At 40.0% G+C, this 25,982-nt stretch overlaps 1 protein-coding gene across 2 annotated transcripts in view; it reads right to left on the bottom strand.

The window, feature by feature from the left end:
• The window catches only part of MYO6 (myosin VI), a 160,281-nt gene that overhangs the window by 76,956 nt on the left and 57,343 nt on the right, over positions 1-25,982 (bottom strand). For both annotated transcript variants that reach the window (XM_027972293.3, XM_060419368.1), the window contains exons 2-9: positions 25,441-25,582; positions 19,405-19,474; positions 15,439-15,512; positions 12,303-12,432; positions 10,086-10,191; positions 6,056-6,111; positions 3,467-3,564; positions 2,968-3,132 (exon numbers count right to left, since the gene is read on the bottom strand). In XM_027972293.3, the coding sequence (XP_027828094.1) occupies positions 2,968-3,132; positions 3,467-3,564; positions 6,056-6,111; positions 10,086-10,191; positions 12,303-12,432; positions 15,439-15,512; positions 19,405-19,474; positions 25,441-25,557 (816 nt within the window). In that variant the 5' untranslated portion in view covers positions 25,558-25,582. The remainder of the gene's footprint in view (positions 1-2,967; positions 3,133-3,466; positions 3,565-6,055; positions 6,112-10,085; positions 10,192-12,302; positions 12,433-15,438; positions 15,513-19,404; positions 19,475-25,440; positions 25,583-25,982) is intronic.

The following is a 25,982-nucleotide window of genomic DNA, read 5'->3' as shown; positions in this document are numbered from 1 at the left end:
TGTTTCTTCTAACTTTTCTGTAACTAAAAAGCTGTAACTATTCTAGTCACCCATTCTCATTCTGTCCAAGCCTTATTTATATTCAAAGATCCTCGCATGACTATAATGAATGCTTCCATGGAACATGTGCAAAAATACTTCAAAATTTTGAATAATGCAAGCATTTTTAACCTTTTATTTTCTAAAATACATGTGTAGTTAATATGGATGGTTTTGAGCAGCTGTAATGCTACAATTTTTTATACACTAACTTGGACAGAGTCACTAATTTGTATACAGCAGTGACAAACAAATCTGGGGGCGGGGGGAAGTGTTCACCCTGCTGCAGTTTCTCCTCTGTCTTTACAACTTTATCCCCGAGTTATAACTGGAGGCCTAAACTAAACCAGAGAAAAACCTGATGACGTGACCAAGACTCAAAGTCCCTCTAAGGCGGAATAATTTGGCGGAAGGGATACAGAGGTGCATGTCCGCCTGCCAGAGACGAATGTCCAAGACGGCAGATGTTTTTAGGTAAAAGCTAAGGCTGTTCCTCTAGTTTTCCTCTTATCACCAAAAGGACTCCCTTGTAAGAGGAAATCATGCCCCTAGCTCACTGCACAGGGACAGGAAACTCCTACCTGATAAAGTATTTCAGAGGCTGCCCTCTTAGGATGACTGTCCTTGTGCCAGGAAAGACTACATTCTGAGACACAGGAACTACATTCCCAAGCCCCCAAGTAGAAAGAAACGCTATGTTAAGACAGCAGGCATGTCACTTTATCCTTAACTCAGTGTTGGCAAAGCCACATCAACATTATTAAATTCCATGTGAGTCATATTAATTTATAGTCCTTTTCTAAAAATCACTCTAGAGAAACGCATCTTCTACTGTCATGAAGATACCGTGGGCAACTAACCCAATTCCAATTAATTTGGTGAGTTCTAGAGAAGGTTAAAGGCTTCCCTCATAGCTCAGTCTGTAAAGAATCTGCCTGCAATGCAGGAGACCTGGGTTCAATTCCTGGGTCGGAGGATGCCCTGGAGAAGGAAATGGCAACCCACACTAGTATTTTTGCCTGGAGAATCCGATGGTCAGAGAAGCCAGGAGGGCTAGAGTCCGTGGGGTCACAAGAGTCAGACATGACTTGGTGACTACATCACCACCACCACCACCACCGGAGAAGGTTGAACACTGCAGAACTACCTACATAGACGCAGTTATAAAGCATTTTAAAACAACAGAGTTTTTAGATGTCCAAATATACATTAAAAGAAATTGACTGAAGTAATAAAGAGAAGCCAGGCTGCACACACACACACAGAACAATAATTAAATATAAATGTGTGTCATGATTCTCAAGTGGAGGACCACTGGCCAAAAAGGACGACGAGAATCACCTGGAGAACTTTATATGGTCTGCACTTCCGACTTGCACTCCACAACTGTCACGTCCCAAATAGGGACGCCATTTTCCAGCCGAGAACTTGTAAATTACACTAACCACTCCCAGTGACCTCTTCCTGAAACTGAACACTGACTTGCGTGCGATCCTTGGCTTTCCTGACTTCCTCATGCTTCTCTCCCAGCTCCACTTGGGCTTCCTGTCTTAGACAGCTCGTCTACTCATCCTCTTTACCTCTAGAGTCTGGATCCTGGCACATCCTGTTCTACACTGTGCAGTCTCTCTGCACAATCTCATCTCCTCACTCTCACAGTTCTAACTATCATCAGCGTACTGACATCTCACAAACCTGTCCCCGCAGCTCTGACCCAATCTTATCCCACCCAACAGTCTTCTGAACAGCTCCACTTGGATATTCCACAGACTCCAAAGCTGGACACATCCTACACACCACCAATCTTCCTTCTGGCCCCAACATGGTATTTATAGCCACTCAGTTATCCTAATCAAATCCTGGAAAATAATTTCAGACTCCTCCTTCTCCTTACCTAATTCAGTCTCCGAGTCATGTCAATTTTACCTCCTGTTTCACATATCCCCTCCTCAGTAACCCTGCCATCGCTAAACCAAACTCAGGCACTGAGTAACTGCTATGTCGCCTACAGGTCCCCAGCTCACTGGCCCACGGCTACAATCTCTATCCATCCCCTCCTCTACCACCCCACCCCACCTCCCGCTTAAAGCTATCTTCCATATTAACCCTGAAGTTAACTACAGACCTGATATCCAACTTTCTACTTAACACCCTTCAAACCACTCTTTACTAACTACAGAAAAAAGACCAAACTCTCTAGCTTCAACTCCCATCCTTCCTGTCCTTCACTTCAAGCTATTTCCTGCTTTTCTTTATCTTTTTGCATCTACCAGGAATACCCTTTGCATGTTTCCTCCTCTAGTTAATACCTGAAAATCCCTCAGGATTCTGATCAAGCATCAGTTGTTCCAGTAAGGTTTTTTCCAAAATGATCAGCTTCCTATGCATCTCTCTTACTCATCCAACATATCAGTCAAAAGTGTGTGCATGTTTTCCACCAGTTTCTAAATTGCTCAGAAGCAGGAACTGGGTATCATTTATCTTTTTAACTATGTCACAATCCTGGTACCAAAGGGTAAGCAATAAGTATTTGTTGAAATGAACTAAGGAAGACAAGTAGGGATCTTTTATTAATATTAATTCAGCGGTCAAACTTTTTTTTTGTAAGTAAGTCAAAGGTAACTGTAAAGCTAGCATTATAGAACTATTATAAACTACTTACTGAAGACAAATTGATAACCAATTGCTATAATTGGTTTAGCATCTTTCCTTTTACCTATTCCATTACGTATCTTCTCATATAGTGTTATAAACTGAGCAATAAACCTCCATACAGATCCACTTATTACAGAAGTCATTCTATCCCAGCATACTGAACTTAAGGTAAGTTATGTGCAACTAGACACCAAAATCCACTGAAATAAGTTTTAGAACAGAAGACAATTCAATTTGCAAAAACTGTATGAAATTTCTTTTCATCCAACCTACCCGAAAATTATCTGGAGAGCTCAAATGAAGTCTTTCCCTAATATCTTCAGAAGCACCGGCACACAACCTATAAAAAATATGATAATTCCTTTCCTCTTTGCCTTGAACACAGATCCTAGATTTCTCTAGAAGATAATGTGAAACAAATCCTCCAACAACTGAACTCTAGAAAACAAAACAGAGAGAAATTACAGTTTTGCATCTGAAGTCTTAAAGTATAACCTACCAATGTTAAACTATCTTTCCTAATAACCATTTGTCTATCAAAGAGATTGCAATATTTATCAAATAAAGGGGAAAAACAGATAACTATTAATAAATACAAGCTTTAGAATTTACAGAGATCACAGTGAACATATATATTCTCCCAAATATCTAACAGAGAAAAATTTTAATATATTTGCCATAAGTTCAAGTACACTACCAATTCTATTAAGACCTTTTGCTTTTTCTAAAAACACTTCCCAAATATATTAACCCAAAACTCACTCTCACTTACCTTTTCATTGAAATGTATTTCTACGAATTTCCCAAATCGACTACTATTATTGTTGCGAACAGTCTTTGCATTTCCAAAAGCTTCTAAGAGTGGATTAGCTATTAAAAAAGAAATGAAAATATGCCATACAAATTAACATGAAGGAAAATTACAAAGCAATATACATACTGTTTCCATTTATTAATTAATACATATAACTAGAAAAATATTCTCAAAAAACTAACATGAATGAATTCACTTGTAATGTCAAATCCCACAAATATTTCTTGACTCCCCTTATGTCAGGCCCTATTAAAGTACAAGAGATGAAAAATTTATTTAAAATTTATCAAAAGAAAATGTAAGTATTATGGCAAAGATGAAATTTTCAAAAGTCATTAGATTACAAAATTTATAACTCAACTTTAAAAATTACTCCCTAAATATTTTTATAGTTTCCACATCAGCCCTACACAAGCAGAAAACAGCAGACCTCCTATGATAAAATACAGGCAAAATGTTATTAACCTACTTTTAAATACATATATTAACATAACCTCCAGATTTAACATTTTTACATGCACATCCAACAAAACCTAACAAAGTCAGTTTATAGAACTGCCTACAAAAGGTGCTCAGAAGAAGAATTTTTGAAATCCCAATGAACCCAATTTCAATTGTCTTCATTTTATAATGCCTCTCTCCCCCCCCCCCACACACACACTCTACATTACTGAAAGAGTACTAGAGTCCACTCTTGTGCGCACCGCAGTCTCAACTATAATTATACCAGACTAGGGTCACCCTTGCTCACACACTCCTTCACCAATCTCATAAACTGCTTCATTTGTTTATTGCTCGAATATTTCTTATGAAGTAGTCTAAAGTCCATTTCTCTCTGTCTGTCCACAGTAGAAAGCGTAACTAGTCTCCAAATCCATTTAAAGATCACTCCCAGGTTGCTTCACTTGCTAAAGTAAGTAAGAAAGTACTAAAACTGAAAGCAATGTTAGCATGTACCCTGCCAGTTAACATACACTATCCTCCATAAGGGGCTGGAGAAAAATGTGCAATAACCCTTTCCATTGGTCCTCAACTACAGCCTGTCACACAGCACACAGAGTGTTCTCATGACAGAAACTAGGCTTATATGCAATTCACAAGTGAATCTGCGCCTCACATCATCAAGTGAGAATATTAGTTAGTATTTCATTAAATTAATCCCTAACTTGTTTTTATTTACTCATTCAATTTTCAACGACAATTCTCTCACTCAAGGCACCTTACTGTGATTATACTTTCGTGCGTCACCATACCTCAGTGAGAACTGTACATAAAATTAGAAAATTATTTGTCAAGAAATATGAAAAATCTTATTGATGTAAAGGTTAAAATGTTTATTAGAATAGAATTTATATTCATGTACATGGATATTTTACATAATTGTGGAAAAGTATATGTAACTTTTGCCTGCCATGATCTAGCAAAATGCATGAAGGCTCCTGACAAATCTTTGTTCAACTGAAATTTTTTTTTTTAATGTCAGGAGTATTAAAAAGAGCACTTAGTAGATTATGCAATTAAGATGTCTGTCTTCATGTCCCTTCTCCACAAGTGATGAGCTATTTACTCTTCAGAAAGTCACTTAGACTCTTTTTACCTTAGTTTCTCATCTGTGGAGCAGGGATAAAACATTACCTACCTCGTATTCTGTGAAGATGTAAGTTAGGTAACCCATTTTAAGCAAATCAGATAACACCTAATGCATCCCACACATGCCAATACCATCATCATCATTAAATACCGAGTGTCTGGTAGGAAAAAGTGAGGAAGTGGTGAGGGACGTGTCAAGGAGGCCTGAAACACCTCAAAGAACTACAAGAAGGCCAATGTGACTAAAGCGTGAGGATTCACAGGAAAAATGACTCAATCAGACCAGAAGAGGCAGGTACCTGGCCACCAAGAGCAAGGTAGGTTTAACCCTGAGAGACATAAGAAGCCAATAAAGAGCTTAGAGCAAAACAGACCATTCCAGCTTCCACACAGAGAACAGATTACAGGAGGGGAGACCAGAGAGGATCCCATGCTGCCGGAGGCTCCTGCAGACTGCCTGGACCAGCAGTGTCCAAATGGGGTACGGGAAGACTGTCTAAGGGGTGTACAGACACTGACTGCTTAAGGAAATCAATATACAGACTCTTGCCTTCCAAGTGTACGCTTTTGTTAAAATGATTTCCCCCAGCACCTCCATTCCAAGTAACTCTCCCCTTTTCTCCTTTACTAAAACAAGGTCAGCAACACACACAGGAGGCCAGAAGCCTTCGTGCATTCCTTTCACTCATTCACAGCTCCATAAAAGACGATGCGCATGCCGCGTATCAGGCGCTATTCCAGGGATTCTGAGTCTATAAGATCTCCGCCCTCTTAGTGTGTACATGGGGTCAGGGAAAAACGACATTAAATAAATGACGAGATAAAAACGGAGCAAAGATTTGTAAGAGATTGGAGTCTTCTGGATCTCTGTGAGAACATTCCAGACCACTTAGAGGGTTCTTCTTAGTTAATTTCATACATAACAATAAAAAATAAGAATTTAAAAAGTTCTATCACCTTCAACAATTCTATCATCAATATCTTGACCAGTTCCATAGGATTCAGTCAGATATCTGTTTAAAATACAGGATAAAAAAAAAAAGTTAGATGATAGTGATATTGCATGTACTATACTGCTTAAAACAATTTTTTTCTTTATATATTTTATTGAAGTACAGTTGATTTACAATGATTCCAGCGCATAGCAAGGTGATTCAGTTATCCATATACACATATTATTTTTGCGATTATTTTCCATTATAGGTTATTACAAGATATTGACTAGAGTTCCCTTTGCTATAAAGTCAACCTTTGTTGCTTGTTGCATATCTGTTTTTTTTAATTAGAAATCTAGCATTCTAGTCATACTGTCAAACAAGGGATCAAACTGTCATAAATTTTTTAGGCAAAAATTCGTAAGTTTTCTGAAATACATATATTATTTACATATATACTTCTATAAAAGCTTTTTTACTACACTTGCTAAAGACTTGAGAAAGAACACCAAAAGAAAAACAAGAAGAGGTGGAAAAACGGAAGACATAACCTAAATGAAATGGGAGCACTGAATATGAAACGGAAAAAGTGAAACGAACTAGATTAAAATGATATATCACCATACAATACAGTTGTTTTTAAACACGGCTGCTTATTAGAAACATATCTGGGGCTCTGGAGAAAAGAGAGGCGATATCTAGGCATTTGTATTTTTCAAAAAATTCCAAGATAATTCTGCCATGTATCTGGATTTTAAAAAGTGATTACAGGCTTTTCTATTAAATCATAGTTCTGGTGACATAGAGTTCTATTATTTTTCTGTTGACCAATCATAATACAAATAGTACTGAGTAATAGTTGCATAATCACAACAGTAAAAGATGTTTATCAGTTTTCACAATCAATAGCCAGACAAAAAATAAAAACTAATTATAACTGCAACTCATAATGGGAACATGACTAACCTAACATTATAAAATAATTATACACAATTCGGGGGAGTCAAGCAGAGTGATGCTGTAAGTGGAAGTGTATACAGGCACACGTTTCCATCTGCCCAGCCAGCCTATGTCTTTCGGGTGGTACATTTACTCTATTTACATTTAAGGTAATTCTCAGTACCTATGATCCTATTACTGTTTCTTTAAGTGTTTGTGGTTTATTTTCTGTAGGTCTTTTACTTGCCTGTTTCCTGCCTAGAGAAGTTCCTTTAGCTTTGTGGTAAAGCTCGTTTAGTGATGCTGAATTCTCTTAACTTTTGCTTCTCTGGAAAGCTTTTGATTTCCCCATCAAATCTGAAGGAGAGTCTTGCCAGGAGAGCATTCTTGGTTGCAGGATCTTCCCTTCATCACGTTAAATGTATCATGCCATTCCTTTCTGGTTTGTAGAGTTTCTATTGAGAAATCACCTGACAGCCTATGGGAGTTCCCTTGTATGCTATTTGCTATTCTTCCCTTGGTGCTTCTAATATTTTGTCTTTAACTTTTGTCAGTTTGATTACTATGTGTTTATCCTACCTGGGACTCTCTTTGGGTTCCTCGACTTGGTTGACTATTTCCTTTCCCATGTTGGGGAAATTTTCAGCTATTATGTCTTCAAATATTTTCTCAGGTCCTTTCTCTCTTCTCCTTCTGGGACCCCTATAATGTGAATGTTGTTGTCTTTAAGGTTGCCCCAGAGGTCTCTTAGGCTCTCTTTTCTTCTTTTCATTCTTTTTTCTATCTTCTGTTTTCTGGCAGTGACTTCCATCATTCTGTCTTCCAGGTCACTTATCCATTCTTCTGCCTCAGCTATTCTGTTACTGATTCCTTCTAGTGTATTACCTATCTGTTTGTTTGTTCTTCTAGGTCTTTGGTAGCCATTTCTTGGATCTTCTCCACTGTTTTCCCAAGATCCTGGATCATCGTCACTATCATTATTCTGAATTCTTTTCCCGGAAGGTTGCCTAGCTCCACTTCATTTAGTTGTTTTTCTGGGGTTTTATCCTATCCCTTCATCTGGAACACAACTTTCTTCTTTTTCATCCTGTAATGTGGTCTTTGTTTTAGCTGCTGTGTGACTGTGGTTCTTCTTGCTTCTTCTGTCTCCCTCTGATGGAGGAAGCTAAGAGGCTTGTGTAAGCCTCCTGATTGGAGGGAATGGTGAGGGGAGAAGCTGGGTCTTGCTCTGATGGGCAGGGCCTTACTCAGTAAAGCTTTAATCCAACTATCTGCTGATGGATGGAGTTACACTCCCTCCCTGACAGCCGAAGGAGACCCAGCCCTGGGGTCTATGGACTTTAGAGCAGGGTTAATGGTAACCTCTAAGAGGGCTTATGCTATGGGGGACCTTCCAGGACTGTGGCTGTCAATGCTCCTGATTCTGTGATGAGCCCCTGCCGACTGACACCTCCACAGGAGACCCTCCAACACTAGCAGGTAGTTTTGGTTCAATCTCCCCTGGGGTCACTGCTCCTTTCCTCTGGGTCTTGGTGCCTGCAAGACTTTGTGCCCTCAAAAACTGAAGTCTCTGTGTGCCGCAGTCCCATGGAAGTCCTATAATCAAATCCCGCTGGCCTCCAAGGTCAGATTCCCTGGGGAGTTCCGGTCTCTTTGTCAGGTCCCCAGGCTGGGTAGCCTGACGTGGGGTTGAGAACTTTCACAACAGTGGGAGAACTTCTTCGGTGTTATTTTTCTCCAGTCTGTGGGTCACCCACCTGGCAGGAACGGGATTTTATTTTCTTGCGATTGTGCTCCTCCCACCATCTCACTGTGGCTTCTTGTCTTTGGACATAGGGCGTCTCTTTTGGTGGGTTCCAGTGTCCTTCTGCCTGCCGATGGTTTTTCAACAGCTAGTTGCAAGTTTGGTGCCCTTGCAGGAGGAGATGAGTGTATGTCCCTCTATACTGCCATCTTGAACCGGCAGCCTATATTCTAATTTTAATATTATTTAACACATCTAACATTGAAACCTGAATCATGTACTGGAATGGCTCATTTACTATTACAGAATTGTATTTAAATGTACCTAGTATTCTATTATAGCTTTTCTGATATTTAAAATCCTATTTGGATGGTCTTTGACATCTAAATCAGCATTATCTTTTTAGAACTTTTTGGGAACATTCTGATTTTAACCAACTATTGTATCTGAAATATGATATACATTACACATAGAAATATTTATCTTTGACGCTGGGAGGAGGGTTGTGGGGAGGTAGAAGCAAGAAGTTCAGTCATCATAAACTTGAGGTAAAAAATTATTCTGACCACTCTAGTTGCAGGAATATTGAAAACAGAATGCAATGGTTGGGTTTTGAAGGAATGGTTGGAGATTTCCCTTTGCCTAATCAGCACTGGTCTCCTCTAGGATCCTCCTGAGAATAACATATCAGAGCTAGATTTCAAAAATTTCCAGCTTAGCTTCCACATAAGGTGCCTGTTTTTGTAACAGAAACAGAGCCCACTGTTTCAAACTATGTCATAAAGCATGCAAAATACGCAAGGTTAATCTGGTCAAATATCAAGGAGATCTTTGTTAACTCTTTGTTCATATCATGTTCAAGGCAACACTATTCACAAGAGTCAAGAGATGGAAGCAACTCCAGTGCCCGCTGATGAGTGAATGGAGAAACAAGATGTGATATATCAACGTGACAGAATATTACTTCTTAAAAATGAGGAAAACGCTAACACATGCCTCAACATGGATGAGCTTTGAGGACATCGTGCTAATGGGGGAAAACCAGTCACAGAAAAACAAAAAGTTGTACATTTCACCTGTATGAGGTGTCCAGAGTAGTCAAAATCAAAAAGGCAGGAAGCAAGAACAGTGGTTGCCTGGCATTTGGGTCGGTCAGGGGGTAACGCAGAGTTGTTTAAAGGGTATAGGATTTTAGTTTTGCAAGATGAAAAGTTCTGGAGATTGGCTGAACAACAATGTGAATATACTTAGCACTACTGAACTGTACACTTAGAAACAGTTAAAATGGTAAACTTTATGTTGTATATTTTTTTACCACAACTAAAAATAACTTGTTCAAAACATTTTAGGTCAGCTAAATATTCCTCACCTTAGAACAAATTTTGTATTTTCTGTTTTGCCAGCTCCTGATTCTCCAGATACAATGATGGACTGACTCATCTTGAGCACCTTCATGTCTCGAAAAGCCTTATCAGCTGGAGTCAAAATAATACCACACTGTTAGTGATGAACAAAGTATAAAAATTTCCAAATGACAGAAAGTCCATTTACTAACAAAAAACACTGTGCTGAAAGAAATTATAAATGTGTTTATAGTTACCAAATTGTTTAAATAAAATCATTTAAAAGTATTCAAAACATCTCTACAAGTATATACTTTAAATGTTCTCTATAATTATCCTGACAGCTAAGTGATATGAAGTCCAAATAAACAACTCTTATATTTGCACTAGAATGTCTCCATATTATGAGCAGTGGCTCAGTTTTTCCTAATACCAGAACATATTTTCAGAGAGATGAAAAATGCTCACTATACGTAACTAATGACATCCCCAGAGAATTAAACAAAAAGTAACAAGCTACCAATTAAGAAATCTGGCAGCCAAAATTTCTGCTGGAGAAAAAAAGAAAACACAACTGCACAACAGATCTGTGGTGTCTTTTTCTTCCCCCTCCTGTAATTCTATCATTAAACATAGACATCTTGAAGAATTTACCAACATTTCATAAAAAGGCAAAATTAACTGCTTTCAATTGCTTAGATATGCCGCTATTTATGTATACAATTTTTACCTGTCTTCATTATCCTCCAACAATTTAAGCTATATCTTTTGGACTTTGCAGACAAGATGACCACAATTTGATTCTGTTAAAGTGGACTAAATTAAAGTAAATTGAATTAAAAATGAGGTCCTGACAAGTTGAGCCCTATATGGCAGCTATTTCTCACCCCAAGCAGGTGCTACCCATACCAGTGAAGAAGGCTCTACAGATGGCTTTTTCTCTAAGGACCCAATGCAAACTCACGCAAGCGTGTTCACACCCCTTTGACCAATTCATCAGCAATCTGTTTCACCCAATTCTGTGGAACTGTCGTAAACACTTTTTTAGTAGTAAGCAGCTACATTTTAAACATGTAACTCTGTCTAGTGATGAACTTGCTCACCATTTCGCCAGCTGGTAGAACGCATGCAGATGCCCATCCGAGCATCAGAGAGCCAGCTGCACTGGGCTGAGTGAGTGAGTGAGTGAGTGAGTGAAGTCGCTCAGTCGTGTCCGACTCTTTGCGACCCCGTGGACTACTCGGCTCCTCCGTCCATGGGATTCTCCAGGCAAGAATATTGGAGTGGGCCATGGACTACTAGGCTCCTCCATCCATGGGATTCTCCAGGCAAGAATATTGGAGTGGGTTGCCATTTCCTTCTCAGGGGATCTTCCCGACCCAGGGATCAAACCCAGGTCTCCCGCATTGGAGGCAGACGCTTTAACCTCTGAGCCACCAGGGAAGCCCCATATTCACTCTGCCTAGCAGCACCCAGAACATGTGCAGTCAGATCTGGAGGTGAAGCCCAGTCAAGCCAAAACACAGGTATGAAGAGAAACTAACTGCGCTAAACACCTGAACCAAAACGCGTCACAATTTAACTGCTGGTTATGTCTGAATTCCAAGGCTTAGGTAGCATCTCTGTACTTGTAGCCACCAGCTACGGGGGATGCCTCTCAAGCACCTCTATCTCTGCTCTTCAGAGCTAAAGTGCCTCGAGATGAGAGACAGTGCCCAAGAAAGGCGAAGACCGACGCTGCTGCCATTCCATGCAGATTCTCCAGAGATATGAAACATGTGTCACTGTCCCGTCCTTTACAATTTAAGATGCCCTGATGAGGGATAAAGCATGGAAGGTATTTGTTCTCACATCCCCCTTCTAGCTGAGGTAAACACTCACAAGCAAGGGTAAGAGCGAATGGTCTGGGCCTCCGTCTTAGTTGTAGAAGGAGGACACTTTAAAGATGGAGTCAAACAAAAACATTAGGTCGCATTTTATTACGACCTACTTTCAACTGGATAGACACACTTAAGAGAACACAGGCATTTAACAAAGGTAATGAGGTACAACCACCCCATGAGTCAGCAGCCAAAGTATTCCTCCCCACCCAGTGTGAGCGACACGCTCCTAACACAGTGACACAGTCAGGTGTACACAGGCCTTCACACAGTCGATTCACGGTATCTTTTACTAATCCAAAAGAAAACCTGAATGAGTGTGTACAACTGAAATAAAAATTAAGATATAACGAAATTACTTACCAATTGCAAACACATGGGGTGGCATCGTCCCAAGAGATTTTCCTTGGTACGACTTTATTGTATCTGAAGAATAGATTTTAGGTATGTCAAAGTATGGGTTCACTGCAATCAGAATGTTGGCCACATAGGTCTAAATGGGAAAAGCGTAAACATTAAACTTTCCAATTATTATTTTCATTTAAAATCAAACAAAGCTCATAAAAGAAAGAACATACAGCAAGTAGACACCCCCAATTCTCTCTGTAACTAGAAATACCAAATTTGCATTTCTGGCCCTAAACATTCCTGATCTCTATTGGACTCCTATTTCTTCAACACTTAATAAATATTTACATCTTCTTATCCCATAGGCATCTGAAACTCGCCACATCCAAAATCAAAATCACCTCTCTTGACCTTCCTTTGCATCAAAGGAAACACACTCCCTTCCACCCGCCCTCACAGGTTCAAGACACCACCACCAGATCCGCATGGGCAGAGCTGAGCCCCTGCTCCTCTGTCTCAGACATCTTCTGCTGACTCCACTTACAACATCTGCTCTATCCCTACAGCCTGCATGTTGCTTATTTGTATTCCTTGTCTAGACTACTTTCTTCACTGAAGAGTGTAACACAGCTACTAAAGAGTGTAGCATAGCTCATGGAACCCTTGAGGCCTGTGCCCATCACTGAAAACCTAGGACTGATTTGGCTCTGCAGTGACCACTTGGTCCCAGACTTTTGCAAAAAACCATATGCTAACTACTGCCTAGAATACTGAAGGGCTAAATGTCTGATGAGCAATGAAGCTTGCTTTCAAATCTGAAATTTCATCGTGGCTTCAAAAGACTGAAAAAAAAAATGCCACCAATAGGATTTATAAAATTCTTTGTCGGTAGAAAGAGAGTTGTGGTTTAGCAATTGGTCGTGGTTTGCAGACCAAACTAGGGCATAGAAGACCATATTTTTTTCTCTTCTGCTTCTAGCTGTGGAAGGGAAATGATGTGGAAACCCCAAACTCTCAGCCTGCTAATCTAAAATTCAGTGAATGCTCTCAAACCTGTTTCCTGGGGTGGGGTGAAAAGTAAATTCCAGTTAATAATCTTTCCATGGAAAACAAAAGACTTTAGTAACCAAGGAAAATGTTAAATGTCTATGGGAGAATGGTGGCAATTCTGGTCAATGAGAAGTATAAAAATATCCACCTCAAACTCTTCTGAACTGCTTCACTCTCTTACATATGTTACAGTAATGACCATTCTGTTTGTGTGTTGCTGGTATTTAATGGTTTTATGACTAAAAGGCATAACTGCCTAGGCAAAAACCTACCAGTTAACGGCTTTCATTTACTTTGAAAACACTGGTTTTCCAAACAAGGGCTGATGATGCTAAACAGCCACTGTCTAACAGAGGTTGTACACCCAACTGCATACACGTCTTAGGAAAAGAAGGCCAGAACAAATAGAAATAATCTTAAAATTCTCCAGAGTGATGCAGACTCACACATGAGGAACAAAAACTTAAAATTTCACAAATAAGTAATTATTTCTATCAGGTATGTGATTCAGCAGAGACTTGTTGATCAAATGTAGTGCTAATCTTCTTACGGAAGTACAATGAATTCTGCATGTAAACCTTCAGTTATCAGTGGCCACGGTCAGCAAGTAGAACATCACCGCTGCATAGGAAACATTAATGGACCAGTGAAAATTCTAGGGTGAGAAGTTTATGTATAATCATCCCAAATAAAAACCAACTATCTCAGTGTTTTGTTGAGTAAGATGATTCTGTAAAGGTAGTTTAAAATGTGTAAACTTCAAGAAAAAGATATTAAAACAATTAAAATTTGCTCAGGTAAGTAAAACTGATTCACTACCACCAAGTAATGTAGACATGTAAAGAAAAACTAGTGGCCAGTTCCTCCTGAAAGATGGTTACAGCTATATCAACTTTTACGGACCTATTACAAGTTAAACTGCTTTAACAAACAAACTTTAAAAACTATTATTTTAGTACCTAAAACATTTAGCACACATTAGATACTCAACATTAGTCTGCTGATTAATGAATTTTGCTTCCAAATATATTTGTAAGTAAGAATAGCCATATCTATATTAACCTAAATATACTATTTAGTTGAATTTGGGGGAAAAAAAAAAGAGAAAAGGAAAGACTTAATACTATGTATAAGTGAAGATAAATTCTTTTGGAAAAGACTAACTAGATTAGTTCTATTTCCCAGCTGTCACTGCTTGGACAGATGGCAGAGACTAAAGGTAATTTAGTCAGAATTAAGTAAGTACAATTAGGCAAACTGATAGTGATATAAAAAATTAAGAACGTCATTTGATCTAGGAAGTGTCAAAGAAGCCATGTGTTTTCTTCTTTCAAAAATAATGAAGAGTCCCATCTTTATAACAGGAGAACTACAGCAGGGTAATTTATCTCCAGCCAACAAAGGAACCTATAACTAGAATAAAACCTCATACATGCCCAGTGAATCATGATCATTAAAACATACCATTTAAGCATTCATCTGAATGCTTCGGTGCAAACTCTATTTAATACACTAGAAGCACTGTCTTTCATTTTTAAATATCTGGGCTTTTAAGGAAAGTTCTCTCTGTGGAATCAAATATTGCAACTATTCAGGCTCATAGTCAGCATTTCCATGTTCCTGAAATTTCCTCACATACTGCCTTCTATTCTAATTTACATTTTCTGTCATCCAAGTTTTTAATCTCATTGTGTATGCCTTAAGTCTGACTTAAATGTTTGCAGAACAATGTGGAAAGTGCATTAATTAAACACATCTATAGATATATGCCAAAAATTTAAAAATCAAAGTTCAAAATAATGCTTTTTTAAATAACCAAATTGGATAGATTTAAGGCTGAAAAATATTAGATGATGCCCTGAATTCATTATTTCATTCCACAAATATTTCTTAAGTACCGTGTACCATGCCTGGTCTAAGCTCTGGAATTAAGAGCAGTAGATTATGAAAAAATTGTCATCCTCATGGAGCTCAGGCTCCATTCAACAGGCTCAGGTCAAGTGTGATCTCCTGGTAAGAAAATTTCAAGCTCAATAAAATCAAACAGCAGCATGTAAAATAATAACCCCCACAAAACTTAAACCACAGGTAAAATACTTACATAAATTCTGTCTTTACTGTATCGAACTTTGATGTTATGGAGTAGTGTGGCTTCATTTAAATACATTAATGAACCTGAGATGGAAATTTTGTAAATCATTAGATATCTGAAGGAAAAAGGCAAAATAAAACAATGCCATCTTAATCTGAATCACTCAGACTCAAGCTAAAATTCACCTGTTAGGTTAGGTTTAATTCCATCTTTTCCCTGGTACCTGTAAACTCCAGAAGCCGATTTAAAATATATCTAGCTTACATACATGTTATAATGATATTTTTGAACAAACTTTCAGCTAGAGGAGTGTCTCCAGTGAGTATCATGTGAATACACAGTGAGGAGGGCTTCGCTGGTTGCTCAGCTAGCAAAGAATCCGCCTGCAATGCAGGAGACCCTGGTTCGATCCCTGGGTCGGGAAGAACCCCTGGAGAAGGGATAGGCTACCCACTCCAGTGATCTTGGGTGTTCCTGGTGTCTCAGTCAATAAGGAACCTGCGGCAAGCCAGTCCAGTTTTCTTGCCTGGAGAACTCCCATGGACAGAGGAGCCTGGCAGGCTACAGTCCACAGAGTTGCAGAGTCGGGCGTGACTGAGCGACTAAGCACACACACGCAATAATGAAGTTTGGCTAAAAAAGCAGGCACCACTCAAGTGGAAAGACAGCACTACTTCAGACAGTGCTGATTCTTAACAATATTTACTGTTTGTTTACAGGGCGGCACCAGGTCTTGGGTGTGGCCTGCTGGATCTCGTTCCCTGACCAGGGGTAGAGCCCCGGCTTCCTGCACTGGGAAGTGACCCTCAGCCACGGACCACCAGGGAAGTCACAGACAGTGCTGAGTTTACACATTTCTGACACAACAAAGATTAGTGGATGACACTAATCCAATATGATGCTTAGAATTTTACAGAAAATAAAAAAGATGAAATTTCAGAATGTGAAGGCAACAGGTCACTCAGTCAGTGCCTTACAACTGATATGACAAAATAAGAATCCTGGAGAAATTATGTGTGTCTTAAACTAGAACAGCAGCATCGGGGTCGAAATCCTGGTTTTCTGACGTCTGTTCCACCAACACTCTGAAACACTCGATTCTCCCAGCCTGATTTACTGCCCCAGCCCACAGCTGGCTGAGCTCCATTTTCACGTTTCTACCACACGCTCAGGCAGGCAAGCCCACTCTTACCCCACTCACTCCGCTTCCATCATCTGCACCACCACTCCCCACTCATCTGTTCTGCAAGCCGAGTGGATACGAGGACCCTCCTCTCCCCTTCCTTGCTCTGAACTCACTTCCAAGTCCTTCAGTTCAGTTCAGTCACTCAGTCGTGCCCGACTCTTTGCGACCCCATGAATCTCAGCACGCCAGGCCTCCCTGTCCATCACCATCTCCCGGAGTTCACTCAGACTCACGTCCATCGAGTTAGTGATGCCATCCAGCCATCTCATCCTCTCTCGTCCCCTTTTCCTCCTGCCCCCAATCCCTCCTAGCATCAGAGTCTTTTCCAATGAGTCAGCTCTTCGCATGAGGTGGCCAAAGTACTGCAGTTTCAACTTTAGCATCATTCCTTCCAAAGAAATCCCAGGGCTGATCTCCTTTAGGATGGACTGGTTGGATCTCCTTGCAGTCCAAGGGACTCTCAAGAGTCCTCTCCAACACCACAGGTCAAACGCATCAATTCTTCAGCGCTCAGCCTTCTTCACAGTCCAACTCTCACATCCATACATGACCACTGGAAAAGTCCTTACACATGTAATAAGGTGCAGCACAGCACTCGCCTCATGGAAGGCGCTCACAATTAACACAGTCTGGGCCTCTGAAATGGCTCTCCTTTCTTTCCAACTCCACAGTCCCGAGCCCAGTGCAGGTCTCATCGCCACTTCTGTAATCACAGGAGCCTCCCGCCTGTCTACTGCCCCAGTCTCTCTTCCCTCTAACCCTGACTGCTCATGGCCCTCATCTAATTACACTAGTGGCGGCCTAGTCGCTAAGTCGAGTCCGACTCTGCGACTGCATGGACTGTAGTCTCCCAGGCTCCTCTGTCCATGGAATTTTCCAGGCCAGAGTACTGGAGTGGGTTGTCACTTCCTTCTCCAGGGGATCTTGGCAACCCAGGGCTCAAAGCAGGGTCTCCTGCATCTCCTGCACTGCAGGCTGAATCTTTACTGACTAAGGCACTAGGGAAGCTTATAATTACACTAGACCCCTGACTAAATCTCTTTCGTCCTCAAAAATCATCAGTGGGTCTCCATCAACTACCAAAGTCCATATTCAAGTCCAGTATTCAAGGCCCTTAGTAAACCGGCACTCAACTGACCTTTTCACGTAATTTTCCATAACTCTCTTTAATATGGTCTAACTTGCAGGCAGACTAAACCACTCATCAAACTCAAATATCATGCCTCTGCATCTCTATGTCAAAAACCTACCTGTCCTTTACGGTCAGCTCAAAGATGATCCCTCAAACAACACCTCCCCATTGACTCATTGGAAAAGACTCTGATGCTGGGAGAGATTGGGGGCAGGAGGAGAAGGGGACAACCAAGGATGAGATGGGTGGATGGCATCTCGGACTCAATGGACATGAACTCCGGGAGATGGTGATGGACAGGGAGGCCTGGCGTGCTGCGATTCATGGGGTCGCAAAGAGCTGGACACGACTGAGCAACTGAACTGAACTGAACTGATCCTCACTACCCCACCCCCACGAGGACTACTTTCTTCTTTCTTCATGGTGCTTCCCACAGAATGCCAGAAAACACTGTCTTGATACACGAAAAGGACTGCTACCAATTCTGAATACCGTAGCAAGTTAAAACAGAGAAGAATTTTCTCTCTCATTTTACATACAGAACAATCTCATTCCTTTCTGTTGCTGTGGTTCTGACTGCTAATTAGAAAAATGTTATCCCATCAGACAAACTCTAGCAATTCTGGAATGGAGGGGAGCTCCACATTTTTTTTCTTCAGTCTCTTACATCTAATAACAACAGATACCATTTACTGAGAGGCTGTTAGAGGTCAGGCACTGTGCCAAGCATTTTATATGTATCATCTCTAAGGATGAAACAGAATCATTATTAGTCCCATTCAACAGAGAAGCCCAAAGGAGAGAGAAACTGCCCACAGGCACCCAGCTTCCTAACTGCATAGTCAGAATCTGGGCACTGGATGCCCACCGCTACTCTTGTATTCCGCATCATAGATGGGAATCCTGCAGGCTTGCTCAAATGTGAACTCCAGAAAAACCAGCAAGGACAAAACACACTCCTTTCTTTACCTCTCTTCTTTAAATGGTTTTTAAAGTCACATACTTTTAAAGAAATCCATGACAACTGGACATGGCTCTTAAATCTTGCCACATAAAAAATGAAACACGATTACCGCTTCGTTTGGACAAGGTAAGAATATACATGGCCTACTGCTCTGGATATAGTGCTTTTCCACCAAACATTGCACAGCAGTTATAAGTCAAACTAATGCTGCACTTTAATATACTGTTCTGAAATCCATTTTTCAATTAGTACTTATTGCACAGTATTTTTTAATGCTTTTTTCTTTCAAACAGAGGCATTAAACGGCTGCTTTTGACTCAACTTCCAAATTATTGAACCACATACACAAAAAAAAAACTGATTCCAGATAAGGTTCAAAATAACTCTTCCAAAAAAAAAAAATCCCCATGAGATCTTCAGTTCAAGCTTCAGAGTAAATAAATTATTCCCATTCCCTGTATTTACACAACTGAGATAATACTAAAAGGCATTCAAGAGACTTCCTTCACCAAAGTCCATGTGTGAGAGACCAACGCATCTATGACTGTGGGGCTTCTCCGTTCACAGAAACCTTCACATCAAACCTTTCTTCTCAACCAGGATAGTGCACCCTGTAATATAATCACTCACATATTTTTGGAAGGAATGGTTCCCTTTTCTATGATGAGAACTACTTTTTAAACGGATACTTACAGTTGTCTTCCACATCTTTCTTACTGTCCTCTTCTGCAGGGAACACTTGATTTATGAGAGCCAAAAATGTCTAAAATCCAAAACAAGAGCTTATTAGACCAGAAGCTTATCAATGGTAAAGACAAAGCAGCTTAACTGTCTGCACACACTGAAATAATGGCGATAATATGCTCTTCATTAAGATGCAATACCAGATCCAACAAGTCATTAACACAAAAGAAGGATAACTTCAGTCCAATATATTATCCATTATTACTATGAACATGGAATCAGTAACAGAAATCAATAAAAAGAATCCTGTGCTCTAACACCCAGAGTGGCACAAAACAAGAAATATGTCAATACTAGCACACTGCATAGTACACTACACAGACATGTTTTTTAATAACTTCTCAAAAAATAAAAATTTTAACGTGTATGTATACTGCAATTTTGTTTTAAAAAAGGAAAAAGTAACAGCCAATCAATCAAATACACTAACAGACTATAATTTAATTAATGCTACTGTCTGAGTAAAATACATTAGAGACAAAGTCCTATACAGGAATGTATCAAAAATACACAGTACTGAAAACTATTAGGTACATAAAATTACAGTTACCTATGAATAAGTCTGGGTTTACTGTATCACTTAAATGCTATGGCAGAAACTCTAGAATTAAGATAGTATCTTGTAAGAAAGAAAGAATGATCTCAAATTACATCTAAAGAGAATTAAATTTTCTCCATGCCATTCTAATAGTTGCTTATACATTTCTATTTCTCAAACAACTACAATTGCTCTTATGGCTGAAGTTCTAAACCGTCCATATCAAATAAATCTCTAAGGAAAAGCTGCTCAATGATTTTAGAATAATCTGTATAAATTCTATATATGAATATATATACAAGCGTATAAGACAAGGCTACTGCTACAGTTTACAGAGTAAACTTAAAATCAGGCTGTTTGTACTACCACCACTCAAAGTCATATCCAAATTAGAAAACTGTTATGCCCTGAAGACCCTAGAAGTTAATTATTCGGAACCCACTACACATGTTCTTAACATTATATGTGAGGGAAGGTTTAAAGGATAAATCACAAGTAGAGAACTAATCTATAATGTACATTTAGCATATTAATGGTGCTATGAAACAATCCACAATTTGTAACAATGATTCTACAGGAAAAATACATTCAGAAATAGCTCCTGACGTCACAGGGCTACGCGCCACCTTCACAGCCTCAGCCACGAGGCTAAGGCCTCCCCAGACTACAGGTGTTGGCTCTGTTATGTTTGGAGCCTCTAAGAGGTCAGAAAAAGGGCTATAGGAAAAAGCGTTCCTGCAGTGGGAAGGGGAAGCTCAGAGCTGAAAGGCCTGTTCAGTTCAGTTCAGTTCAGTCGCTCGGTCATGTCCGACTCTGCAACCCCATGAATCGCAGCACACCAGGCCTCCCTGTCCATCACCAACTCCCAGAGTTCATTCAAACTCCCTTCTATCGAGTCAGTAATGCCATCCAGCCATCTCATCCTCTGTCGTCCCCTTCTCCTCCTGCGCCCAATCCCTCCCAGCATCAGAGTCTTTTCCAATGAGTCAACTGTTCCCATGAGGTGGCCAAAGTATTGGAGTTTCAGCTTTAGCGTCATTCCTTCCAATGAACACCCAGGACTGATCTCCTTTAGAATGGACTGGTTGGACCTCCTTGCAGTCCAAGGGACTCTCAAGAGTCTTCTCCAACATCAATTCTTCGGCACTCGGCTTTCTTCACAGTTCAACTCTCATATCCATACAATAACCACTAGAAAAACCATAGCCTTGACTAGACGGACCTTTGTTGGCAAAGTAATATCTCTGCTTTTTAATATGCTATCTAGGTTGGAGAAGGAAATGGCAACCCACTCCACTGTTCTTCCCCGGAGAATCCCAGGGATGGAGGAGCCTGGTGAGCAGCCACCTATGGGGTTGCACAGAGTCGGACATGACTGAAGTGACTTAGCAGGTTGGTCATAACTTCCTTTCCAAGGAGTAAGCATTTTTCATTTCATGGCTGCAATCACCATCTGCAGTGATTTTGGAGCCCCCCAAAATAAAGTTTGACACTGTTTCCACTGTTTCCCCAGCTATTTCCCATGGAGTGATGGGGTCTTAGTTTTCTGAATGTTGAGCTTTAAGCCAATTTTTTCACTCTCCTCTTTCACTTTCATCAAGAGGCTTTTTAGTTCCTCTTCACTTTCTGCCATAAGGGTGGTGTCATCTGCTTGTCTGAGGTTATTGATATTTCTTCCGGCAATCTTAATTCCAGCTTGTACTTCTTCCAGCCCAGCATTTCTCATGATGTACTCTGCATATAAGTTAGATAAGCAGGGTGACAATACACAGCCTTGACTGTACTCCTTTTCCTGTTTGGAACTAGTCTGTTGTTCCATGTCCACTTCTAACTTGTTGCTTCCTGACCTGCATACAGGTTTCTCAAGAGGCAGGTTAGGTGGTCTGGTATTCCCATCTCTTTCAGAATTTTCCAGTTTACTGTGATCCACACAGTCAAAGGCTTTGGCATAGTCAATAAAGCAGAAGGAGATGTTTTTCTGGAACTCTCTTGCTTTTTTGATGATCCAGCCTGTAGTGAGCCCTTAAAGCTAGTTTCTCTCCATCTTGTTTCATCCCCCAAATGACCACCAGCCTCCACCTTCTTCCCCCTTTACGACTACTCAGTGAGAAAGAGGAAATTTGTTTCATTAAGGCAGTTGTTTTCTCTTAGAGGGAGGAGGCTTTTCCTCCTCTCAAGAGATTGCAGTAAACACATACCACCCAGCAAACACAGTGCATCCAGCTCCACGGAAACTTGGGCAAAGGAAACCGCCCCCGTCTTGAGAAGATTACAGTGGAGTAGGCGGGGGGAAATGTAAACCAATCTCCAATGAAGTGTTTTGGAGGTTAAGGATGTACACCACTCCTCAAAGCAGTCATCAACAGTAAACTTGACTGCATGGGAGGAGGAGGAAGAGACAGAGCATCTGTGGGAAAATTCTAGAAAGGAGGGGACTTCAGTCAGTCCTGAGAGATGGATTAGTGTTTGCTGAGCGCAGGGCTCTGGAGAGCGGCATTCCAGGCAAAAGGAGTACTGTGAGCAGAGACACACAGCACCACCCGGACCCCTGAGGACTGAGGGCGAAGGTCTGCAAGAGGAAGAGAAAGACACACAAGACCCAGGGTACAGTGTGAGGGGGAGACTGCTGGCCGACAAATACAAGACTAGCAATGCAGACTGGGAAAAGGAAAGGTAGCCCTAAATGCCGTGTGCCCAGGGCTTTAGTCTGAAGGCCAGCCAGCTGCAAATATGGAACATGAAGTCAACCGAGAGGTTCAAGACAGCATTTTTAACAGAATAAAAGATATCAGAAAATATCAGAATGCATCGCACATGAAACAGACGTTTCATCTGAATACATACACATGTGTGCTGTTGACATGAAATATCTATTTGTTATCAGTACACATACACATGAATAATACACCCACCTAATGCGATTTAAAACCTACTTCTTACTATGTCCCACAACTGAAAAACTTTAAAAGGCACTGCTATCATCTAAAACATGCTCCCCATGAGAGCTAACCACCTCTCCCACGCTTCCACTGTATCAGCAAATAGATCTGTTTAACTTGTCCACTGCTTTCTGTACTTTCTTAACTTTCAAATGCTGATGATCATTACTCCATGAATCATCCACACAAGAGGCTGCTTCTCTTACAGATATTTTTAACCACATGGTTGTCATGACACTTTATAATTTATTAAGGCTCTGACCAGGAAGTAGGGAGAGGGGGAATTAAAAGAAATCACTGAGAATTTGTTCACTTTCAAAAAAATCTGGTGAAAAGAAACTTCAATTTTAGTTACAAATAATCTATAATCCATATGGTTTTTTTGACTCCACAATTTAAATTTTGTGTTTGAATTGAGTCTATGTGTGCACTTGATTGATACTAACAAGGCACAGCAGAAAGCACATAAAATATTTAAAATACAAAAAGCATAGACCCATAAAGCAAGTTTCTTCCATCCTTGAACTGAATACTTGTGGATACAACAGAATATATATTAATATAACAGAATATAACTAGGAAATGTACTTTTCATTTCATTTTGTGGTTTTGATTTACTGTGCTAACAAAATATGTTAAAAAAAAAAAAAAAAGAGAGACTCTGAAGGACAAAGAAAGGCTCACTACATTTCTGTCACTTCCCCCCAAATATACTACTTTGGAATACTGATAATCTTGAGTTAAAAGCACTTGAGAAACAGCAGCTATAACAAGTGCACTCTGACCCTTTTTATTCCTGAAAGCAAGAGATAAAACTCCCACTTGAAAGGTCCTTCCCTCTACCAGGGGGAGAGACATGCTTATCACCAGGGGAGGGAATGGAGGCCAAGAGAAACCTGTGCAGAAAAACCCTGTCTTGTCAGACTAACCCCGGCCCTCCCTGCCACTTCTCCACAATTCACCACCCTTAGCCCAAAAGCCCCTGCCTTATCAATTCTTCTCAAAGAAGAGTTGTTTCTTTGTCTAAAAGACATAAAAGCCTCCTGGGCTGGTTACTTCTTTAATTCTTCATTCTCTTGTGAAGGCTGCTACGTTCATGTAAAAATGTGATAGAAGTTGTATGTGTTCCTACTGTGAATCTGTCTTATGTCAATTTAATTTTCAGGCCAGGAGATCCAAAAGGGTAGAGGAAAATTTTTCCTCCCCTACAACTTCAAATATATACAAATAATTGTGCTTATTTTTTAAATTCTTTCTTTTTTAGAACATGTACCACATTGTTAAGTACAAATAGGCAGTTGTTAATAAAAGGAAAAACTAGAAACACTCTGTCTTTCCTTTCCTGAGGGGATCTTTAATTGGCCTCCTCTAACATGGCACATTATATATTATGCATTTAGGTTCCTGGGTTGTTTACAGTAACAGAATAGTTTTCTCTGTGAACAGACCTCATGAGAGATCTACCTTGTTTTTCTAAGGTTCCCAGAAGGATGGCAGTCATATGGCATTAGTTAACCATGTATCAGTAGAATATAAATTATTCATGAACAATGGCAGAGTCTAAAGTAAACAGAAATGATATCAACAAATTTAAGTTAGAAGTCCTACTTAACAGGAATATTTATTAAACCAAGAAGAGTGAAGCTCTCCCACAAAACAGGCCCTACAGTCTCCACGAAAAATGAAGACTCCAGGTCACTTTTCCGCCAGACTTTCATTTTGTTATGCAGTCTAGTCTGTGTCTAAGCCTAAAAGGAGACAGATACCATGTGTACAAAACAGAAATATGCTTTTAGGGTTTAAAAATGCCATTACAACAAAAAACAATAATAGATGGTTTTATGTTTAAGACTTAAGTACAGTATCTTTCCTTAATAGAAATATTTTTATTCTAATCACACAGTAAATTAACTAAATAAAAAGTTTTCAAAAAATAATTACAGAATGGATAAACAAGGTTCAATATCCTATGATAAACCATAATGGGAAAGAATATAAAAAAGAATGCATATATATGTATCACTTAATCATTTCGCTATACAGCAGACATTAACACACTGTAAATCAACTATATTTCACTTTAAAATGATTTTTAAAATTATTCAAAAGCTAAAGCAAACAGCAAAATTTCATATCATTCACTTTTCATATCTTTACTTGGTAACAGGTTGCATATATCACAGATATATATTCATAACTTCAGTTATATGGCATCAGGAATAAAAATGGTACTGTTTTTATTTTATTACGTAGCTATTTCTTCTTAAGAACATGTTACTTACAGGCTCACTAAATTATTATCTGATTTTAGGAAGGGATATCATTTTCCCCCTGGGGGTCTATACCTCTAATTTAATCAAATGACTAGGTAGAAAACTATGATTCACTCCCCAGAAAACTGGTTCCCTTTATCTGTGCTAAAAAAAAAAAAAAAAAAAACACCTACTTCATTAAAAAGGGAGACACCTAAGAAGTGAGATTTTGAGGCCGTTCTGAGAAGCTTCTTACCTTGCCTTTTTGGCCCAGGGGCTCGATAGTTAAGCTGTCGGCGCCAATATCCACGATGTTGCCCATCTGAAACCCCTCTGCGGGGTGCGGGGCCCACACGGGCCTTCCGTCCTCCATTTCTGAAGGGAGCTACCACGACCTCCTGTTTCAAAGGAACAAAGTAACGTGAATCACTTTGGAGTTTTTTGGCTTTTTTTCAAACAACAATCTTTCTTTCAGTTAACAAGTAAATCACAATTCACAGAAAGACACGAGTACCCCCACACGGGTAATCCTCTCCCCACCCTTTACCAACTGCACAGAAGGACCCAGCAGCGGCCGCTGCACCCAGGGGAGCACCTACTCTGCCACCGCCTTCCTCCGACGGCGACTGCAGAGAACTCACTACGCTGCGAGCAGGACAAAGCAGAGAGCAGCGGTCACAGCGCTTACCTCCTGCCCACTCTCAGCTACGCTAGCACCTCCTTACTCAAAGACACCTAAAGACGCTTGCGCCCACACTCTCCTTCCGTGTGGCACTCTCAAATCTGCGATGTCCCCCG

Source organism: Ovis aries, chromosome 8, assembly GCF_016772045.2.
Source record: "Ovis aries strain OAR_USU_Benz2616 breed Rambouillet chromosome 8, ARS-UI_Ramb_v3.0, whole genome shotgun sequence".
Lineage (NCBI taxonomy): Eukaryota > Metazoa > Chordata > Mammalia > Artiodactyla > Bovidae > Ovis > Ovis aries.
The sequence above is the reverse complement of the archived record's forward strand: the minus strand, read 5'-3'. Positions and strand labels throughout refer to the sequence as shown.